General features: G+C 44.2%; 3 protein-coding genes across 3 annotated transcripts; all 3 read left to right on the top strand.

The window, feature by feature from the left end:
* The first annotated feature begins 869 nt into the window (after positions 1–869).
* Positions 870–9,902, top strand: eloa (elongin A). The gene is made up of 12 exons (XM_068747342.1): positions 870–941; positions 2,472–2,528; positions 2,632–2,745; positions 3,044–3,560; positions 3,738–4,063; positions 4,252–4,366; positions 5,506–5,658; positions 5,960–6,057; positions 6,982–7,162; positions 7,365–7,497; positions 8,417–8,568; positions 8,667–9,902. The coding sequence occupies exons 1-12, from the start codon at positions 870–872 to the stop codon at positions 8,726–8,728; spliced, it is 1,980 nt and encodes a 659-aa protein (XP_068603443.1). The 3' UTR covers positions 8,729–9,902.
* A 407-nt stretch (positions 9,903–10,309) lies between these two features.
* Positions 10,310–14,519, top strand: pithd1 (PITH (C-terminal proteasome-interacting domain of thioredoxin-like) domain containing 1). The gene is made up of 7 exons (XM_068747311.1): positions 10,310–10,328; positions 10,630–10,916; positions 11,724–11,767; positions 12,022–12,099; positions 12,204–12,308; positions 12,787–12,895; positions 13,918–14,519. Exons 2-7 carry the CDS (start codon positions 10,731–10,733, stop codon positions 14,017–14,019), a joined length of 624 nt encoding a protein of 207 aa, XP_068603412.1. The 5' UTR covers positions 10,310–10,328; positions 10,630–10,730; the 3' UTR covers positions 14,020–14,519.
* A 4,608-nt stretch (positions 14,520–19,127) lies between these two features.
* Positions 19,128–22,022, top strand: lypla2 (lysophospholipase 2). Its single transcript, XM_068747209.1, has 9 exons — positions 19,128–19,205; positions 19,436–19,467; positions 20,067–20,132; positions 20,760–20,807; positions 20,908–20,978; positions 21,288–21,361; positions 21,455–21,556; positions 21,664–21,834; positions 21,972–22,022. The coding sequence occupies exons 1-9, from the start codon at positions 19,128–19,130 to the stop codon at positions 22,020–22,022; spliced, it is 693 nt and encodes a 230-aa protein (XP_068603310.1).

Genomic DNA, 22,022 nt, shown 5'->3' with positions numbered 1-22,022 from the left:
AAGGGTAGCTTTCAGAATGAGATGACCACAGTTCGTTGTGACGCATCCGTAACCTGCTCTGAAACAGGTTATACATGTGATAAAGAGACCGCAGTGTCCGGTTTCAGTAATACCAAAGTGAGGACCCAAATGCAAACAATGGCCAGAGACAACAGGAATGCAGATCAGTCATTTAATGATCACAAATATAAATACGACCCAAAGAGGCAGTAACAGTCACGAAGGTGATAACAAAAAAACCAAGTCCATTTTTGAAGGGGAAAAATTTATATTGATGTACAAAAAAAATCGCAGTGGAAAGAAAGATGTTTTTAATATACTTTGGAGCTATGTTGGAAACTACTATTATCACCTGCCAGAAATTATTGAAAGAATCGTTCAAGTTAAAGATTTAAAAAAAATGTTTGGATTCAATATATATTATTGTAAACAGTGGAGGCCATCTGTCGGGCTTGAACCGTAATAAATAAATCATTAAACAACTGACCAATCATACTAAAAATCAAATGATTCAATAATTGTGTTTGTCTATAATCGGATATAAACGCTCAATCAGCGTTTTCGCTCACGTGACGCGACTGACGCACGCTGCGTGCGCCGTCACGTCACCAGTGACGTAGTTCCGTTCGTTGTTCACCAACTTCAACTTCGTCCGCACGACTCTGAGCGCTGTGTTTAACGCAACTCTTTCGGCGATTTTATTCTAAATACGCGATATTACGTTTTTAATTGTCTTTTAATAGTCGATAACCGCAGCACCGCTCTGCCTCGCCGCTGAGGTGAGTCCGCCGACGGAACCTCTTTCTCCCCGTTCCCCTGCTCGGTCAGGTCGCACTAGCTTTACGGTTGACAGGATGCCAGCAGTAAACATGGCGGAGGAGCTGCTGGAAACAGTGGATAGACTTCAGGCTCGTCTTCACGACAACCCGGAGCCTCGAAAGGTAACGACCGATTAGCTGAATATTAGATCGCTTTGCGGATCCGTGCGAGCGCTCTGCGGAGATTCGGCTTGTTGTAGCTTGTGGTGTCAAAGCCAAAACAACAGTCACAACGGTTCCCACGAAAGTCGCATCCATTTTTAAAGGTTGCGTTTGTGGCCCGCTGTCAGGCTGTCCCTCCGATATTTGCTCACGTTCGATCATGTTTTTAAAATATTATCGAACAGAAACGACAATTGCAGAAGAACTGCTTAGAGCTTTTGATTCTGAAGCCCAAGAGTCACCTCTCATTGTGCTCGGTCTCGGTTACGATGTATCCGTTATACAACGACATAAAAATAAAATTTGAAAAAATAAATGTGTAAAATACGATCATAGGATTTGCTATTGATAATAGAAGAATGGTGACAGAGAGGGAAATCGTCCTGTGGCAATGCGTTAGATGTGTGAAGTTTAAAAACAAGGAAGATCAGAAACGGAAGGCAACGGTCGCAATCTGAAAACAACATTCTGCTTAGTTTTCCTACAAAATGATTTGATCACATGCAAGAATGTTTCCAAGAATGCAATCATCTCGGTGTTATGATTGTGATTGATTGATGACTGTAAAGCAAAAACTGTAAGTCACAGGCTGATCCGATGTGCGTAAATTCCTTCACTCATAAAGTGACTCAGATGGAGAGAAAGATAAATGAATGCGTAGCAGAAAGTAGCAGGATAGCAGCTATTCTCTCCACGACCGACTCCAGCTCAATCTCAACCTCATCTCGAGCCTCTTTCACACCTTTAATATGGGTTCAGTGTGAACTGGTGCTTGTGTGTGAAGAGAACCGGGGTGACCCGCGTGCTGGCTGGATGACTGGGTCAGCACATCTCCAGAACTGTCTCTGGTGTGGGGGCGTTCCTGCTCTCTAGTGGTCAATATCTATCAGAAATGGTTCAAGGAAGGCGTAGAACTGAGCCGGTGAAACTGCACATATTAAGTGTCTTTGTAATTTATGTAATTTATTGTCAGTTTGCATCGGTGGTGTAAAATCATTTTATTTTTCTAATGTTATTTTGCATAAATTGAGTAATTTAATATTGGTTTTAGGTTTATTTGTATTGCGAAAATTGTACTTTTAAATGTCGATGATTTATGTACTAAGGACTTTCAACGGAAACAAGACCGCAAGGGCTTTTTAGAAATGCTCCTCTTAGACAGAATGTTTGACTGGAGTTGTACTGTAATACATGCTACTGTGTGACTGTATTTGTACTGTAATACATGCTACTGTGTGACTGTACTTGTACTGTAATACATGCTACTGTGTGACTGTACTTGTACTGTAATACATGCTACTGTGTGACTGTACTTGTACTCTAACATTCTATCTAATAAATATATTCATCATCATCAAGAACTTCATCACAACTGCTCTTTGTTTGGAGAGAGCGGGGCTAGGATCCTGCAGCGGTCCGTTTAGGAGACATAATTAGGATTCAACTGGGCTTGATAAATGAATTATAACTCTCCTTTTTGTTTTTTTACAGTTACTAAAAACGTTGAAAAGACTGGGTGATCTTCCCATGACTGTTGACATACTGGTGGTAAGGATTTATCATCTGTCGATTAAATTAAAAGTTCAGGAGCTGCATGGCAGGTTGTTGGTATGAGAAGCAGTTTTTACTTAGCGGTAACGTTCTCCTGTAGGAAACTGGAATTGGGAAGACTGTGAATTCTTTCCGGAAACACGAAGCGGCTGGAGAGGTGGCAAAGAACCTCGTAGCCAAATGGAAGAAGCTGGTTCCTCAATCTGCGGACAGGTGTGTTCTTCAGTATTGATCCTAGTCCTGCAGCAGGAGGAGAGGAGTGAGAGGAAGAAAAAACCAGTTTATCTCAAATCTCAGGCCACCTTTCAAGCCTCGGGCTGAGAGCCGATCGAATGTGCTGTTATATTTTAACGACAAGATATTCGTATTTATTGATGTAACATAATGTCAAATACTATATATATATGTATTACTATTCTAATTACGCACTATTAATGTTGATTTCTTTAGCGTGTTGCAGTGCTGTTTTCAGTCATCACTAACTGGTCTTGCTGTGATTTTCCCTTCGACCCACCAACAGCCATGTGAGACAGGCTTCACAGTCCCACTCGCACTCTCGGGGCCCAGAGAGGGACGTCCACAGACACATTAGGAGACCCTCCCCCGAGGAAGACCCCTCTTACATGGAGGAGGAGGAAGAGAGAAGCTATCACACAAATTATTCACCTTCACCTCCTCAACATAAACAATACAGTCCTCCACGTCATAGAGATTATCAGTACCAGAGCCCTGAACCAGAACCGGAGCCTGAGCCTGAGCCTGAGCCTGAGCCTAGCCCCCCTCCTCCTCGCAAAGAGGTCCGTCACACTAAATCAAAGAAAGACCCCTCCAAAAACCACCATCATAGTGAGAGAACCCGGGACAGGGACGAGGAGCAGCGGCAGCGCCACGCGCAGACGGCTAACAGTCTGGGAGGAGGTGGCGAAGGGAGGAAACGGCACCGGAGTCCAGTGCAAAAGTCTGCAAAGCGCAGCAGGAAGTCCACCACGCACGAGAGCAAGAGGGAGGGCAAGAAGAAGGGGGGAGACGGTGAGTGTGTTTGCTGCATATACCTTTGAGTTTATGATGTCAGTAATTGTCGCCGTAGTTTGAAGGTTTGACCGTCTGACATCTCCGGTGCTTTAAGTCATTCGGAAGACAGGAAAATGTCATGTGAACATATACAATTCCCATCCCATAATGCCCTCCATTTGTGTCTGCTTCCAGGGCAACTGTTGGTGCAGAAAGACACTCCATCCAAGGGGGAGGACGACTTTGAGACTCCTACCATGTCCTTTGAGTCTTTTCTCACGTATGACGCCCCGGTCTCCGCCAAGAAGAAGAAGAAGCCGTCGACGTCCTTGTCCCACGGTGGACCGGCTCAGACGTCGTCCATCACGTTTTCCTCCCATCATGCGCACAGCCCTCCTCCTGTGCCAACTTCCACTTGCTCCTCTTCCTCCAAAGTGAGCAAAGCTAACGGCCCCCAAAGCTCCAAGCGGCCATTTTCAGGAAGCAGTCCAGCTCCAGCGAGAACAGAAAAACGCAGGAGGGTAAGAAAGTCGAGAGAATTAGACATTTTAATCAGCCCGTAGTCGGCTGGGACAGGCTCCAGCAACACCGTGACCCGCAAGGCGGATAAAGCGGCTGTTGGCGAGGCGTTCGAGGTTGTCTAGTCGGCGGACGGACGGACGGACGGATGGGGCGAGCATTTTGTGCAAACACTCTGTTTTTTCCTCAGGTGGTGGAGGAGGCCGTTAGGGGTCTTCCTGAGATTCCTCTTCCAGCCATTCAACCAAATTACAGACCTTTGCCCTCCATCGACATCACGCCGCTGTCTCCTCAGAGACGGAAAGGTGCGTCCTCGTCTACAGACGGTCCTCACTTAACGACGTACTCGCTTAATGAACGACCACTCGGGCCTTTAGGAAATGTAAAAGTGTGTTTAGGGACGAGGAATCGCTGTTACGACCAGCGGAACGCACTGGGTGTGGAGTCGAGTGAGTACGTATACTGTGTATACAAAGTACCGGCATATATATATATGTATGTGTATATATATATATATATATGTGTATATATATGTATGTATATATGTGTATGTATGTGTATATATATATATGTGTATATATATGTATGTATATATGTGTATGTATGTGTATATATATATATATATATGTGTATATATATGTATGTATATATGTGTATGTATGTGTATATATATATATATATACATACATATGTATATATGTCCAAGTTGTCGTGAAAGGGGGTTTTGTATAACGACAAAATCCTTTAGCGATGGGGTCTTCGGAACATGACTGTCTGTGTATATATATATATATATATTTCATATTTATTACACGCTATAGTTCTGCCTCCTGTTTATTGCAACGCGACCGCCGGTCATCGTCGAGCTCTCAGGCTTCGTTCGTACAGCAACTCTTTTCAGGAACTCCATTGAGGCCTGACGCCGCCCCCATAATGAAGGATATATGAAAATACTTTGCATACAGTTTGTGTTGCTGTAATTACACAATTGAATTTGGTGACGTCAGCAACACGGCATCTAAAACCTCTTCCCTCCGCTGAGAACCGATTTGTAGATTGCTCATCGAGAATATCACAAAGGAAAGGGCGAGTCAAAGGCAGTGCTGACTTTAGTCTGAAGAACGTAACCTCTGGGCCAGTGTCCGGTGTGCGCCAGATGTTACCATGGTGATGTAGCCAGGTTAGCATAGCTTCCAGCTCAGAGAGTGACTTGGGTCTTGAGGGGTCTGCAGGTGGAGAGTGTTCCCTACTTGTGGAGCAGATTCCATTCCATCTTTCTCAGACAATAAAAAAAAAACCAAACAAAATGTGATGATTTACCAAGAGTGTGCTCGTCCCAAAACTCGCCCGTGTAGTGATATCCTGTACTCAGTCGGAGGATGATGAGCTGCATTTTTGGAATCTAGGGTTTAATTTTCAGCACCTCCCCGCTCTTGACTTTCAGTTCCTGTCAACAACGACGAGGAGGACGCCGGGTTCACGGGGAAGAGGTTCAACTCTAAGATGACGGTCTACTCGGGATCTAAGGCTTGTTACCTGCCGAGGAAGATGACCTTATACGAGCAGTGCATCCGTGTGCTGCAGAACAACATCGACTGTGAGTGGAGCTGCTTTCTACTCGTTTCTGTGCGGACAGACCAGGAACAATAAAGTTATTGCGGTCTCTGAGTATCCCAGTAAATCACGCTCGAGTAAATCCATTTACATCCCATGAAATGTGAGTTCATAGTGGAATGACTTTAATTCTAGATTAAATGCAACTCATGAGTTTCATACAAGTGTAGAAAAAGCCTGGCTAACACCTGAAAGCCATGCTCTCTCCCATTGTTGCCCCCCCCCCCCCCCCCCGGCTCGATTGGTAGTCTCAAGGGGGCTAAAACATTCTTGTGCTTTTTCAGCCATCGCCGAGGTCGGCGGAGTCCCGTTTGTGATCCTGGAGCCAGTGCTTGAGCGATGCACACCAGAGCAGCTCTACCGCATCGAGCAAAGCAACCAGGTAACACACACACACACACGCGCACGCACACACACACACGCACACACAAACGCGTCCGTTTCTAAGACAAGAGGGTGGAGTGCATCTCCAAACCAGCGCGGCTGAATGAGCAGCACAAACCCTGACCCTGATCTGCGACCTCCTTCGTGTCTAAAACGCTCGGCCGTGGCGCTTCTGGTATGCAGGCTTCAAACGAGCAAACCACCACGAGCTGAACGAGATTTTTATGCCGTTGATGGATGTCTGCCAGGAAACAGGGACAGGGCTAGAGGAGAAGAGGGGAAGAGACGTGGACGTAGTGAGGGAGGACACGAGAGTGGCTGGTGTTGGGGAGGACGATGCAAAGGACAGGGTGAAGTGGAGAACGTCGATTTTCTGTCCTGCAGCATCTGTTTGAGACAGAAATGAGGGACGCTGTCCTGCAGCATCTGTTTGAGACAGAAATGAGGGACGCTGTCCTGCAGCATCTGTTTGAGACAGAAATGAGGGACGCTGTCCTGCAGCATCTGTTTGAGACAGAAATGAGGGACGCTGTCCTGCAGCATCTGTTTGAGACAGAAAAGAGGGACGCTGTCCTGCAGCATCTGTTTGAGACACAAATGAGGGACGCTGTCCTGCAGCATCTGTTTGAGACAGGAAAGAGGGACGCTGTCCTGCAGCATCTGTTTGCTATTTTGACCAAAGACTGTCAGATATTATTTATTTCTGGTTTATTTGAATATGGACAAATACAAAACATAGACACATGTAACGTAGGTATCCGATGTTTGCATTCTAGAGCTTATAGCTAAAGCTAATTTGCAGCACTTGTCCATAGATGGGCTTCCTATAAGTGTTTGGGAACTGCGTTAACTTGTGGAAAAAGGGTAGAATATGGGAATATGGAGCAGTGACATCCCTCCTCGGTGGTTCTCCTTCTTTCAGTGCTTCATGGAGGATTCTGCCGAGCTGTGGATGCGTCACTGTCAGCGCGACTTCAGGCGAGAGTCTCCTCAGGAGTACGAGTCCTGGAGGGAGATGTATCTGCGGCTGCACGATGAGCGCGAGGAGCGACTCCGGCTGCTCACGCAGAACATCTCCTCGGCACATGCCAACAAGCCAAAAGGTAGGAACTTGTGCTGCCTGAGGTTTTGGATCTGGATCATTATCACAGAACTCCTTCCTGTTCCTCACAGGTTTGATGGCTTTAAAAAGAAAAATCTTAATCAGTACCTGATATGGGCAAAATGGACGTGTGTGTATATATATTTTGTAATCTTTTAAATGAGCACAGATTACTTAAAATTCGCGCTGCTCTGTCCTGGCAGGACGGCAGGTCAAGATGGCATTTGTGAACTCTGTCGCTAAACCGCCGCGTGACGTCCGCCGCCGGCAGGAGAAGTTTGGCACCACAGGCGGTTCGTCTACGGCTGCTTCCACGGCCGCTGCAGCTCCCATCAAGTCAGTACACACCTGCTGAACCTGCCTGACCCGTCACAGTCCAAGAAATACATAGACGGTGTAAACGGATGAAATATGGGAGAGGATTTACATGTAATGCAAAGCCAGCAACAAGATTAATAAATAAATAAATAAACTAAATCAGTAGGAATGGGAAGCTTTCAGGTATCAGCATGCATTATCCTACAACAGCTTGGCTTCCCTTAGTAAAACACAAACGAATTGATTCGGCACCTCATTTCTCCGTGATCATGGCATGGCATGCAGTTGCCATACACATCTTCCCCACAGAGTGGCGCTGTTTCATTTGTAAAATGTATCAGATAAGAAGTGGAGAGGAGATGAAGACGCAAACGAAACATAACAAATCTCTTGAAGTATTTTCATTGAAAATGACGACAACTCTACCGTTAAAGTCGGTTCAATAGCTTCTCTAACCGGCTAAACGGCGTTTTGTCCTCATCCATCAGCCTTCTGACGCAACGAGCAAACGCGTCGTACCCTCGGAACACTGGAGCGATGGTTGCTGGGAACGGGCCTCGATACGCCGACGTAGATGTTGCACCAAGAGCCAGACATCTGCAGCGAGAATAGTCATTTAGCTCATTAGTATTTCTGATTAGTTTAAAGTTATCATTGATAAATTACCAGTGCGTTTCTTTCAAAAATAAGGACATTTCTAAGTGACCACAAACTTTTGACCGGTCGTGTCCATCTGAGGAAGCAGGAGATGCCTGCCTTCCCTCTGCTTCTAGGAGCACATACCACTGGTCGTCTTTTTTAAATCTTGAGTTGCACACCTAAACAAAGATCCCTCATTTCTTTTCTATATTTTGTGTTTTAGATCAAGAATTTGTTTCACTTTTTATTTTAGATTTGGTACGATTGTGGACCTTTCGTCTCTTCCCGTGTTTTTCAGGACGAGGCCAGATACCGTGATGTGTTCTGGTGAATCAAGCCAGTTTCCCTCCCAGAATGACTACTCTCCAAGCTCATCCCGCTCATTCTCAGCAGCAGCAGCAGCAGGAGCAGCAGGAGGGCATGTTGCTCGGGAAAAGCCACAGGTCAAAAGTAAGTGTGTGTTAACAGTGCTAAAATACATTTCAGGATCATTAAGATCCAGAATTATAGTGAGTTCTTCCTTTCATTCTTTTTTCTTCTTCCTGCAGAAATTGCCCCGATGATGGCCAAAACTATCAAAGCGTTCAAGAACAGATTCTCCCGCCGATAGTGTGAAAAGGACTGAATGTATTATATGAACTGTTTTTAATTTAAGTTTAGGAACATTCTATTGAAAATCCCTTCGTCCCTTCATGCAGTTAGACCACCGTCATGTTTACCGAGGAAACGTATATAAAATTACTTTTCCTTATTAATGGAGAAAAAAAAAGTTTATTTTATTATTTATTTAATTGGTGGCATTTGTTATGGGGGGTTTTCATATTTGTAGATATTTAAATTTCAACTGACAGTCAAAGGAAAGTTAAAATGCTAATGTTTTAATGTAACACACACAAGGGAGCCCTTGGCTTTTTCTTGTTTTGTAGCAGGAATAGAAGGAAGAAATGAATGAATGATCTGTACACGCCATGAAGGCGCAGCCAGCAGCCTTGAGTTAGCTTATCGTAAACATTAGGACTGGAAACGCATCGATAATTAGCCTGGCTCTTTCCGTTGGTAACAAATTCCACCTCCCAGCACTTCTGAAGATTTTAATGAACATGCCATGTTGTTTTTAAACATAGAACTCATTTTAGACTGTGATACTTGGGATTCTGTGTGTTGTTGAGATGATGGGTGTTACGTGCGACAGTAGGAAGTCCGCTCGCTCAAAACGGGGCTTAGCTCGAGTAAGTTGATAAATAAAATAGCGTACTGTATAAGGTAGGAATAGCATTGATACATGTTTGCATGAATTGAAACGATATTCCACCGTGTCAGCGAGTGGCTTTAGAGGCGCTCGCTGACCGATAGGCTAACCGGCTGCTGGGTGCAGCTTAATGGTGATCAGACAGGCTTGAGAGCGGTACTCGTCATCTCATCTCACTTTAATAATTACATATTCAAGCATATGAATTTCTTTTTAAACTGGAATTAAGAATGATTCAGGTATTCCTTTGATGTTTCTTTTGTTTGTGCCATTTTCACTTAAATTACACACTACATTAGGAATGTCATCTTTTGCTTATGATTTGTCCTTTAATGGCTTGCATGATGGCCATTGGCTGATGAATTATGACTCCAAGAAATAAATATTTTTGAACACACAAGAACAAACAAACATGTTGTATACTTATATTAACCCTCCTGTGGCTTCATAAATGTTTTTCTGTTGAGTGTGTGTTCCTGTTTATATCTGCTTCAGATTTACAATTGTAATTTTATTATATTTTAAAACATGTTATATGGTCATTTTTATTAAAATTGACTTTTTTTGCTCTTAAATATTGTGTGGTGGTGGTTATTAAGCAATTGAAGCATCCTGTCACCAGGAAAAATGGTGCTTTGTAGCTTTTTATTTTTCTCTGTAAAGATTTCGCATTGAGTATATTGACCTTTTGTTACTATTATTTAAATACGGATTAATATTTAAAGTGGAAAAAAAAGAGAGCTTTCAGAAAATGTCCGTTTGTTCTTACTTGGTGGAAGTTCGCCTCCAAGAAGCTAACAAACTTGTTTCAATGAGATAACGGAAGTGACGTCACGTAGACATGCGAGCCAATCACAGAGCATATCACGTGTTTAATGTTTTGGTGTTGGGAGAATGGCTTTGTTTTTCCTTGGTTCTTGGTGGGCTGACGACTCGTCCGGGGTGTAGTACAGGAAGAACTGTGAGCCCGTCGCCGTGCCCTTATTCTTGCCCTCCTTGGTTTGAGGTGTCATTTTTTAATATAACATAACGGAATAGTAAATGTACTTGCTGTTGGAGATTTGTAATACTTTAATATTTAAAATGTTGCTCTCCTAAAGAGTTTTGATGCAAAAAAATATACACAGTATTAAAGCTCTAAATATTGTTTACTCTTTGTGTTTAAAAGCTTTAAATCCTAGGTTCGCTCCGTATTTTGAAATACTTGACCCGGAAGTGTTTTCTATCCCTCCCTCTCTCTCCCTCTCTCTCCCTCTCTCTAGAGACTGAGACTGTTTAAAACTGTCACGCTTTATCTCCGCACTCTGAGAGAGCAGTCTGTAGCCGCCCGACCTGTAACAGAAAGCAGTTTTTGAACTTATCGATGTCCGGCCACGGTCACGGTCACGGCTGCGCGTGCGAGGCTGAGCACGAACCGGCAGAGAGGGGCCTCGAGTACGGTCTGTACCGGCGGATCGACGTGGACAAGCTGCAGTGCCTCAACGAGAGCAGAGACGGGGACGGAAAGCTGGTGTTTAAGCCGTGGGACCAGCGGAACCAGCGGGACAAGGTAGAGGCCGCGTGGACCGGGTCCCGTCTCCCGTGGAGCGGAAGCTGCTGCGGGCCGTGCGTGAGAGATCACGGGAAGCGTGAAACGACGCAACGCGTCATCGTTCTAGTGCTGCTGTTATAGTTGCGTCACCGCGTGCACCGAGTTCTTATTGCTCTGTTTTGTTGTTGCTGATAGTTTCCCTCTGTGATCAATAAAGTATCCTGAAATCAATACTAGTGTAACATTCCGCTTTAGAATCTCTGTGACCAGTTACTGTTTTCTTGTGCTCATCAGATGTTTGATAAACTCCTAGCTTTAATGAGTTTTTACATCATTTTGAGTTGTTTATTACAAATTGTGCCATTCATGTAATCTCATTTCACTGGGCTGATGTAACCCTATGCCCTAGTCCTCCAGTTATCTCCATTACCCCTCTGTAGTCCTCCAGTTACCTCCATTACCCCCCTGTTGTCCTCCAGTTACCTCCATTACCCCTCTGTTATCATGCTGTTTGTTTATTCCTTCAAATGATCTACTAAAAAACAATGAAAGTACAATATGCCTCCAAAATACGGTGGAGTACCACAGAATTGTACTCGAGCGTTGCACTGGAGTAAATCTATTTAGATTCTATTACTGGCATGGACAACAATGGAAGGTAGAAAGTTAGTAAAGATCAGAGACCAAGCGTTTGGCTGATGAGCAGATAGGAGGGAGATAATGTAGAAAACATTTAGATTTATGCAACACATTTCTAGTTAGTTAAATGTTAACGTGGTTTTTAGTTGCTATTTCCTGTGATGGTTTCCGCTTCGCTTCTTTTAGTATGTGGAGAGCGATACGGATGAAGAGCTGCTGTTCAACATCCCGTAAGTCCGTAACCTCATCGCCATCTTGGTTCACCTGAGTATTTATTTTGCTTCCCGTGTGTGTATGTTAAAGAGTACGTGCAGGGAGTACGACACAGAAGTAAAGCTACAGGATGAATACTTTGACTAGAATGGACAGATGTCCTGTTTGGCTGTTCGTTGTTCCACTTTCATTTTCATCAAAAGCGTTTTTATTCTATTTAATCGCAGCATTCTGACTCTGCCCCCCCCCCTGATGTGTGTTCGTCTCTCAGTTTTACAGGCAGTGTGAAACTGAAGGGTATCATCATCTCTGGAGAGGACAATGACTCTCACCCCGCAGAGATACGACTGTGAGCGTCGTCTTACTAGGAAGGGAGGAAACGCAGCGATGTGAAATGTGCATGGTCTTCATCATCATCATCATCATCATCCCCATTAATATATTTCTCCCCAGCTTCAAGAACGTCCCTCAGATGGCCTTTGACGACGCCGCCAGAGAACCTGAACAAGCCTTCAGACTCAACAGAGATCCTCACGCCGAGCTGGAGTATCCAACAAAGTGAGCAGAGACAGCTGGTGGTTGCATCAGGTTCCTACATCGATGCGTCACACATTTTGTAACGAGATGTGTTGTGTTGTCTTATTTTAAGCTTTGCGGCTTGTTTATGATGCTGTAAGGCTTTTCTGTTAAATAAGAGTAATGTAAAAATATCAGTGAGAGCACGTTCTGATTTTAGGCTCCTAATTTGTGGAGCTCATTGCCACTGGACAGCCGGATTTCTGTGTCTTTTAAACTTCAAAACGTTTAGATTTACTCATAACTAATATTTCAGACGGTCTGAAGGAGTGGCCACGTGAAGAAAAAGCCATGTGGGAATGAGAAAATGCAGACTATCGCTGACCTGATGCAATGAAATCCAGTATTTGCAATCGAGCCAAAGAAGCGTTTAAAACAAAAGTGGAATCGTGCATGCTGAGGATGAGCTTTTTCTTTCCCTGTGAGATGAGTTTGATCCCTGTCGTGTCATCACTTCCAGGATCACTCGTTTTTCCAATGTCCAGCACCTCTCCATCCACATCTCAAAGAACTTTGGATCAGACAGCACCAGGATCTACTACATAGGTCTGAGGGGAGAATACACCGAGGTCAGTGTGAACCTGTCGTTAGCACTTTCACTTTCCCCAGATTTCATACCCTTTTGTCACAATGTGAAGGCTTTCGTTCTTCTTTCACTGCTTTATAATGAGTGAAACTTTCGATCACATTATCAAAGTAGAAAAGCACCCAGAGAGCGCTGACCTCCGCCAAGCAGCTCATTCCCCCTCCTAATTAGATTCACACCATCCACATGGTGATCTGGATCATCATTTAAAGGTCCCGTATTAAACCCTTTCTCAAGATATTAAGGAACACATTTTGAAGTTCCATTGACTGCAATGTTACCGATGTTAACTGATCCATAATCCAGGATCTCTTCTAGATCATCACCAAAATGTAATGATCTGTTCCTGGTAACATTCCCAACATTTCCTGGAAATTTCATCAAGATCCGGCCAGAACGTTTTGAGCTATCTTCCTAGGCAAACAAACGGCGGAGGAAATACTGCTGCAGGTCGCCTAAACATCAAACTAAAATAAAATGCTAATGCTAATGAACTCCAAACTGAAATGGAGCCCATTTTGCCTGCTTGTAAGCTGAGAGTGGGAACATCGATGCTTCGTTAAATTAAGCTTTCACATTCCTGCTTCCAGACGCTCCAAAATGCTTGTCAGCAGCTGCTGCCCGGCTGAACAGTTCATGTTGCAGAAGATTATTATTATTAATCCATTTTGTACAAGATGATATTAATATGTTCTATATCGCTCTATTTATGTTCAGCCTTTCTTATTAACAAAAGTGTGTGTTTCTGTGTACATAGATATGTATTTATATGGCATGCATGTGTATATATGTGCATATGCATTAGTACTGCCCCAGACATGAGATAAAAACCACCCCCTCACTTTTATTTCTCGCCATCTCTTGGACAAATATTTCCATTCGCATTTGAGGCGGACTCTGACAGTAGACTTGGCATCTCCTCCAGGGAGGACGTCATGACCCAACCTCCTGTACGACTAGTTGTTCCTGCTTCAAGTATACGTGGTTCTCCCTCTGTGTCTGCAGGCTCACAGACATGAAGTGACCATTTGTAACTACGAGGCAGCAGCAAATCCTGCCGATCATAAAGTGGAGAGCATCATCCCTCAAACCAACTTTATTTCCTGAATGCTTTAAAGAGCCGGGAGGAAGAGAAGACGGAAAGGTGGAGGGATACGGTTGCATCTGCTCGGCGGGTGTCAAAGAGTCGAGGATGAGTCCAACTCTACCGACGGGTCGGTTGAGTTTAACCAGGACTGGACGTGGAATTTTGAGGACCGAGAACCTCAGCTGTGTCGAGATGTCGCTCTATTTTTCTATGGCAAAGAGTAAAATCTTAACGTGGGCAAATTCTTTCTATTAAAAACACGGCACATTTGATGCAGGGATGAGAGTTGTGTTATTAGTTTAACCTGCATGCTCGTGTGTAAGAGTATCCACCACTTCAATAAAGTCACAACCGCTCTGGAATAAAACACTCATTGTTGGAAGTAAAGGAAATGTCTGTCTGACTTTATTCTTTTTACCATGTTTACGGCCTGAAATCATGGGTGGCATCACCCAAGAATTTTTATCTGCAGAAATAACGACGCATTGCTTTAAATCTGCCCCAAAATAAAACATTCTGTGATGGTCTGGATATGTGGCAAACATTTAACAGTAATGGCCTTTTATTATACCTCTCCTTATTTGCTAACTCCTGCTGGGTCTATCCTGTGGGTTATTAGACTCATTCCTGGCAGCAGACTTGTGCAGTTTTACAGCTAAGCTGCCCTCACCTGAAGGAGGCGGAGACGAGCTGGTGGCGTGTTGAGTCTCAGGATTATACCACGTCTGGGGCTTCCAGGTCTACTTCCTCTATACTTTTGCAGGAGCAGGCACGAACAGGCTGAGCTCCACTACAGGAAAACCTTAATACCAATGTGTCGCATTCATGTCGGAATTTGTCAAAGCTGGTACGCCTGGGTTTGCAGCCATTAACGGCCTAAGATAATCCTTACGTTTCATTTTTCCACAATGGTGTTATTGTGTCATGATGGTGGTTTTATTAGATTAGCAATGTTTGTAACGACAGTTATGTAAGGTTAATATTGTTTAGATAAATAAGTAATTGTATTTTGAGTTCGTGCTTTTGTTTTGTTAACTGTTTCGTAGGTTTGTGCTTTTGTTTTGTTAACGACTTGGTAACCGGAAGCGAAGCAACGTTAGTGCTCTGGAGAGAAAATAAAAGCACGAACTCAAAATACAATTACTTATTTATCTCAACGTTGTAATGTTTCACATTGATGGAGAAATCAATGAAAAGCAGGTTTTATTTTTGAATTTTGATTTATTACTGTAATACGTTGTTTAAAGTTATAATCAAATGTATTAAATAAAGCTCGGACGTGAGGCTTTTTTCATGGTTAGCTGAATCAAAAAGAACATTTTCCCATTTCAGTGAAAAATCGGGGTAAGTAAGGTCTGCAATATATCTGGACAGTTTATGCCAAAATAACAACAAGTGCAGAGGTGTTTCTCTTTGATCTCCACAAAAGGTACAGTTTACAGTAATATCTTTTTTGAACTTTTGTAAATAATAATTAAAACATGTGAAGCATATTAAATTATATTTGTTCGTTAAAAAAAAGGCTTATGTGTGAGATACTTATTTGTACTACCACATAAGTCTTTTTTTTTAACTAACAAATGTAATTTAAAGTTTATTCCTAAAATGATCGACCACAAAGCGAGGCCAACAATATGACTGGAGTTTTACTCATTACGTTGCGTCCTTGCTACGTGTGACGTCATCACGCATTGGCCGCGTGAGGCCAGTAGCGGAAGTCCCGTTTCACCAGACCGGAACTGGAACAGCAGCGGTGAGTGTGTAGTTCTTGCTCGCTGGCGGGCCGCGGGTTTAATTTTCACCGCCTTTTTTGTCCAGTCCGAACAGGTTCTTGTTTTGTGCTTCATATTTCTGTCTTCTAAAAAGTCCCGAGTTTGATGTTTGAATTTGAACCGCCGTTGTGGACAAAGATGGGGGCGGAAGACAATGAATGTGTGCGGCGTTAGCTCGCTGCGCTATATTGGTGCTATCCCCGGCTAGCCAGCTTTGTTATGTGACTAGATTACACTCGAGCGCTTTGTACGTCACAACTGAAAATGTGCAATATTGTGATTGGTCCGAAGCTACGCTTCAAACAGTCATTGTTTCCTTCCGGCGACCCAAAGCCTTTGAGCCAACAGCTGTCTGGATAGCAGCTCGCCTCACACTGCAGCCTCTGGTGCTGAATAGGTTTAGCGTCGCAGAGGATGGAGTCTCTCTCGTGATGTGGTTCAAGTCGGCTGCAAATCAGGCGCCATGTGTTTTGTGATGTCCGTCTCTAAAACGTAATTACAGTAATGAGAAATGTGTGCTGAATTACGTTTTCCTTTATTTGAGCTATCACTGCTGGCTTGTAAGTAGTTCAGGGAAGGTCAGCAGGAGCTGCATCGTGTCTTTGTAGTTCTAGAGAAGGTCTATGACAGGGTGTCCAGAGAGGAACTCTGGAACCGCATGAGGAAGTCTGGAGTGGGAGAGAAGTATGTCAGAGTAGTTCAGGACATGCAGGACAGCCGTGAAGTGTGCAGTAGGAGTAACAGTTGAGTTTAGTGTAGAGGTGGGATGCACCAGGGATCAGCTCTGAGCCGCTTTTGTTTGCCATGGTGATGGATAGACTCACAGAAGAGGTGAGACAGGAAGCCCCTTAGAATAGGATGTTTGTAGATGACATTTAGAGAATCTAGAGAAGTGGAGGTCTGCTCTAGAAAAGAGAGGGATGAAGGTGAACAGTAGTAAAACAGAGTGCATGTGTGTAAATGAGAAGGAACAGTGAGGTTACAAGGAATAGACGTAAAGAAGGTCGAGTACTTCAGGTACCTCGGATCAACAGTGCAGAGTGATGGAGAGAATGTGGAATGGAGGTGAAGAATCGTGTGCAGGCAGGCTGGAACGGGGGGAGGAAAGTATCAGGTGTGCTCTGTGATAGGACGAAGGGACAGGTCTACAAGACAGTGGTGAGGACATGATGGACGGCTTAGAGACAGTGGTGAGGACATGATGGACGGCTTAGAGACAGTGGTGAGGACAGCCATGATGGACGGTTAGAGACAGTGGTGAGGACAGCCATGATGGACGGCTTAAAGACAGTGGTGAGGACAGCCATGATGGACGGCTTAGAGACAGTGGTGAGGACAGCCATGATGGACGGCTTAGAGACAGTGGTGAGGACAGCCATGATGGACGGCTTAAAGACAGTGGTGAGGACAGCCATGATGGACGGCTTAGAGACAGTGGTGAGGACAGCCATGATGGACGGTTAGAGACAGTGGTGAGGACAGCCATGATGGACGGCTCAGAGACAGTGGTGAGGACAGCCATGATGGACGGTTAGAGACAGTGGTGAGGACAGCCATGATGGACGGCTAAAATGAGACATTGTTGAATTAAAGTTCTGGTCTGATCCAAAGATGCATTTCCTTTGTCCACCATTTATAAAGTCCTACATTTAATATCCTCTTCCTTATGCTTAAGCTGCGAACGTGACCTTCAAATGACAGAAAACACTCAAGGCCACGACAAACTAAGCTGCATTTAGCAGCTGAGCTATAACAGCGGTGGAAATCTTTACCCCCATAAAGTATAATCCCGCTCGAGGTTTACACATTAACTCGTCTTTCGGACGTTTCCTCATCTCCTCGTCACATATCTACCAATTATACGGCATGTCGTCTCGCCTGTCCCGCCCAAGCGTGTTCTGTTTCCACACCGTTAGATAGCTGGAGGACATTAGGAACGGGATGAAGGCTTTCACTGCTCCGCTTTACCGTAAAAATCTTAATCTGCAATCTGATCTCACGGCCGTTATCGATGTTTGACGTCTGGCCGACTCACAAGACGGAAGGGGCGGCGCGTTTCTTTAATGTTGTCGGCCCCAGCAGCGCTAGCACGCGTTCCGCGGCTTGGCGCGATCAGCAAGTTTAGTGCGTGTTGCCACGGATACAATAAAACAAAGCTGCCAGAATGACGTCTTGGTTGTAATTGCTGCTGTCGGAACACTTTGCGTTGGAAATCATGCGTGTCTGCCGGGCTTCCGTTCAGCAAAACACTATGAAGCACGTTTCAACGCACGCACTTTGAAGTTAGCCTGTTAGCTCCTGGATTTGTAGTTGATGTAGTTCTGACAGATTCACGATGAACCCCTTCTTTTTGTTGTAGCGGTTTTGAGATGTTTGTTGATGAGTGGCTCGATCAATGCAGCATTTCGAAGCATTGCTGATCCAGCAGTTCGGCTTTCTTCTGCCACTCGTGTGGTTTTTCTCACTGACCTCTCCGATGAAGACGTTTGGGGACAGGCCTTAATAATCCAACACGAGACACCTCTCTCCTGCCGCTGCGCCCTCACGTCCCCGTCCCCCCCCCCTCCCCCAGTCTCTCGCTCCTGAGACATGCTACGCTGATAATGTGTCCGCAAATAATTGCTTTTATTTTGCATTAGTCAGGAAGTGTTCTAAGAGTAGACGGGACGTTTCAGTTGCTTTCGGGTTATGTAAGGTCAAATGTTTTCCTTTGTTCTGCAACTTTTACTTTTTTTTTTATAAAATCTATATATTAGTTTCTTACGAACAACACTTAAAATATTGAAGTACAGTATGTACAAATACTCATACACATACAAATGTACACGTATCTATACACACACATAGATAATTAAAATAATAAAAACTGGCAATAATAATAGAGGGAGAAAAAGGGGGGGGGGCGTCAATTAGTTATACTTATGCATTTGTATGTTTATTTTTGCTGAAGTACTCCAAAAAAGCATCCCGTTTCAAGTAAAAATCATCTACCCTCTTTAGCTCAAATTTAATTTCTTCCAATTAAACGTGTTTTGCAACTTTTACTTTTTGACTGACTTAATAAAATACTCAATTTTCAAGTAATCTCTGTGAAGTCCAATGGCGGTGATTGATTGACTAAATGAAGCCATTAGATCAAAATTGTAGGATTTTCTGCTCACGATGGAAGATGTTGTCATAAAGAGTAAATATTTCTAGGTTTTGACGGACGTTTTTAGCCGCTGGTCTGATCAAACAGGCTAAGGTGTAATAATGAACATGTTTTTCGGGTTTGGTGCACGTGACTGAGCGATCTGTCCGCGGCTGACCTCTAATGTCCTTGTCCTCTGCTCTGACTCCAGCCCCTCTTGCGTTGTATGTGTGGTAATAACATGTCTGTGCCGCTGCTCGACGAGGCCGTGACGGTGCCCGGGATTGAGAAGGAGACCGCGGTGGTGAGTGTCATGGCAACGCATCTGAGCTGTAATAATTAGTCTTAATGTCGAAAGAGAGGATTTTATTTGTTGAATGCAAATCATTTGTAAAGTGAGATCGTTTCTGCCCTTCAGCTTTTAACGTTTTGACTCTTTATCACTATCGGAATCGTAAATGTCTTCTATTCCAGGTCTTTGGGTGTAACATACATCAGTCTATATACTATATATTTCTTTTTTCATTTGTCCAGGTGATTTTCCTTCATGGGTTGGGAGACTCTGGGTGAGTAATGTTGGAAATTTGTGCTCAGCGTAGAAGTTTGAATGAACCATTCTTTCCTATATCTACTCATTTCTTATGTATATTGATATTTTTAACTTTTTTTATTCAGATATTCTTTTTTTAACTGAAATGATGTCATTAATAAACGCTGCTCGAGCATTACGTCACAACGCGGTCTGCGAGGTTGTGTGTTATTTCTGTTTTGCATAGAACCATGGTTGAACTTAGATTTCTATTTTCAATATCAGAAGGTGATCTATTGGAAGTAACTAACAGATAGAAGGAAGTAACTGTTGAAATGTGACCATTGATCCCCACGTCCGTGCGGTGTAATTTCATTATGTACCACTCCCGGCGTGATGCATGAGTGGAAAAGCTCTCGAGGCGGCTCTTGATGTCGGGTAATTAATGTAATCACACACGGAAACGCGTCGTTGCATTTCCAAAAACACCCGCTGTGGTGGGTGTTTATCTCCCACGTGTCTCACCGGGGTCCAAGTCCTCATGATTTTTATTTTAAGAGTACCTGTAATGCGTTGTGGTTTCTTGTACTGCTTAGTCGTGATTAGAAACCAACGGGTTCTTTCTGTTGCTCTCAGATTTGGGTGGGTGGACAGTTTGATGGAGATCCAGCTGCCCCACGTCAAGTTCATCTGCCCCCACGCGTAAGTCAGTTTTTCCTTCCATCTTTCTGTCATATTGAGTGCCTTGTGTTTTGAGTACTCCTACTGGAGTGAACTGCAGGAGCCACACATCCAGGACCTGATGGGGCAGGGGGGGGGGGGGGGGGGTCACCCACTGCATCACAGACTCGCTGAACTTCCGCAGGGACAACCGTCCTCGTCCTCCCTATTAAGACCGTGCGCTGCTTCCCCAACAATAAACCCTGGATCACAAGGGACATCAAGGACGTCCTGAACAGAAAGAAGAGGGCGTTTAGAGATGGAGACGGGGTGGAGATGAAGCGAGCAGAGGGGGGGGGACGCAAGGTCAGGCTGCGAGAAGCAAAGGAGTCCTACAGCAGAAAGGCGGAGCAATGTGAGGGAGGTCTGGGAGGGGATGAAGAGCATCGGGGGGGGGGGGGGGGGGGATGAACAAAGTATCCGCCCACCCACTCGTCAGGACAGTGAAATATGAATATCCTTTTCTTGTGTTGTGTGAAGTAAAATAAATACTGCCATGCCGGTTTAGATGAATCCAACAATATATTTCGTCTTGCTGAGCGTCTGGAACCTGCAGAGCTCCTCCGCTGACAGATGTTCATTTAGCTTCTTCACTTTTTCATCCCGTAGGCCTAAAATGCCCGTCACTCTCAACCTGAATGCAACGATGCCCGCGTGGTGAGTGGGCCTGATCAAAGAATCGGCTTTCTAGCTCAACATTGTGCTGAACAACCGTGTTGGCACCAACAGTAACTGTGATTGGCCTGCGTGTTTGCAGGTTTGATCTCGTCGGCCTGGACCCTGAAACCCCAGAGGATGAACCTGGCATCAAGAAGGCAGCAGAGAACAGTGAGCCCGTGTGCTGGAGGCATCATGAGACAGTTTGACTTTACGACCGCACTCGTCTGTTGTGTTTTTTTTTTTTTTATACTTTTGTTTATAAAATGCAAATCAGATGAAAAGCGCAATCGTACAGTTACTTTTTTACTTTTAAACAAACTAAAACAAATGAACACCCACCCCCCAACATAACAGTCTAGAAATAACAAATAAGTATTGACAATACTTGTACATGTACATAGTAGTAATTTCGAAAACAAATGCTCTGCTTCATATTTCCTCCCATATCTTTAATATTTTCTATTTGCTTTCCTCTAGTCAAGGCTATAATCGAACATGAGGCCAAGAATGGGATCCCGCCTCACCGTATAATGCTTGGGGGCTTTTCTCAGGTAAGAAGGAATGTGAGCTTATATTCCCTAATATTTGTGATAAAACTTAATAAATACCTCTGTCCTCCCCCCCCCCCCCCCATTCCTCCTCAGGGTGGGGCTTTGTCCTTGTACACCGCCTTGACCTGCCAGCATCAGTTGGCGGGTGTTTTGGCCCTCAGCTGCTGGCTCCCGCTACACCAGAGCTTCCCAGCGGTACGGTCACGGCTGAAATTCTCTGGTTCCGCTGTCTTTGCAAATTGAAATTTGGGCTGCTTTGCTTTTCAAATGAAACAAGTTCTGCATTTTTGTCTGTCTGGCAGGCATCAAGTGGCCACAAGAACCTCCCAATCTTGCAGTGCCACGGCGAAGTGGACCGAATGATCCCACTGAAGCTCGGCACCATGACGGCAGAAAAACTGAAAACCATTGTCAATCCTCAGCTGCACACCTTCAAAACCTACGCAAGTCTCTGCCACAGCTCCTCTCCTCAGGTACTGTATCATTGTGTGTGTGTGTGTGTGTGTGTGTTTGTGTGTTGGTGATCATTTGAACAGACATAATTCCCAACTCTTATGAAACCTCAGACTGACTATATTTTGTATAAATGTTCTGTTTTGCTCTCTTGCAGGAGATGGCAGCTGTAAAGGAATTTATTGGGAAGTATTTGCCCCGAATCTGA

Source organism: Brachionichthys hirsutus, chromosome 13 (assembly GCF_040956055.1).
Source record: "Brachionichthys hirsutus isolate HB-005 chromosome 13, CSIRO-AGI_Bhir_v1, whole genome shotgun sequence".
NCBI classification, from domain to species: domain Eukaryota; kingdom Metazoa; phylum Chordata; class Actinopteri; order Lophiiformes; family Brachionichthyidae; genus Brachionichthys; species Brachionichthys hirsutus.
This window is presented reverse-complemented; position numbering and strand designations above follow the sequence as displayed.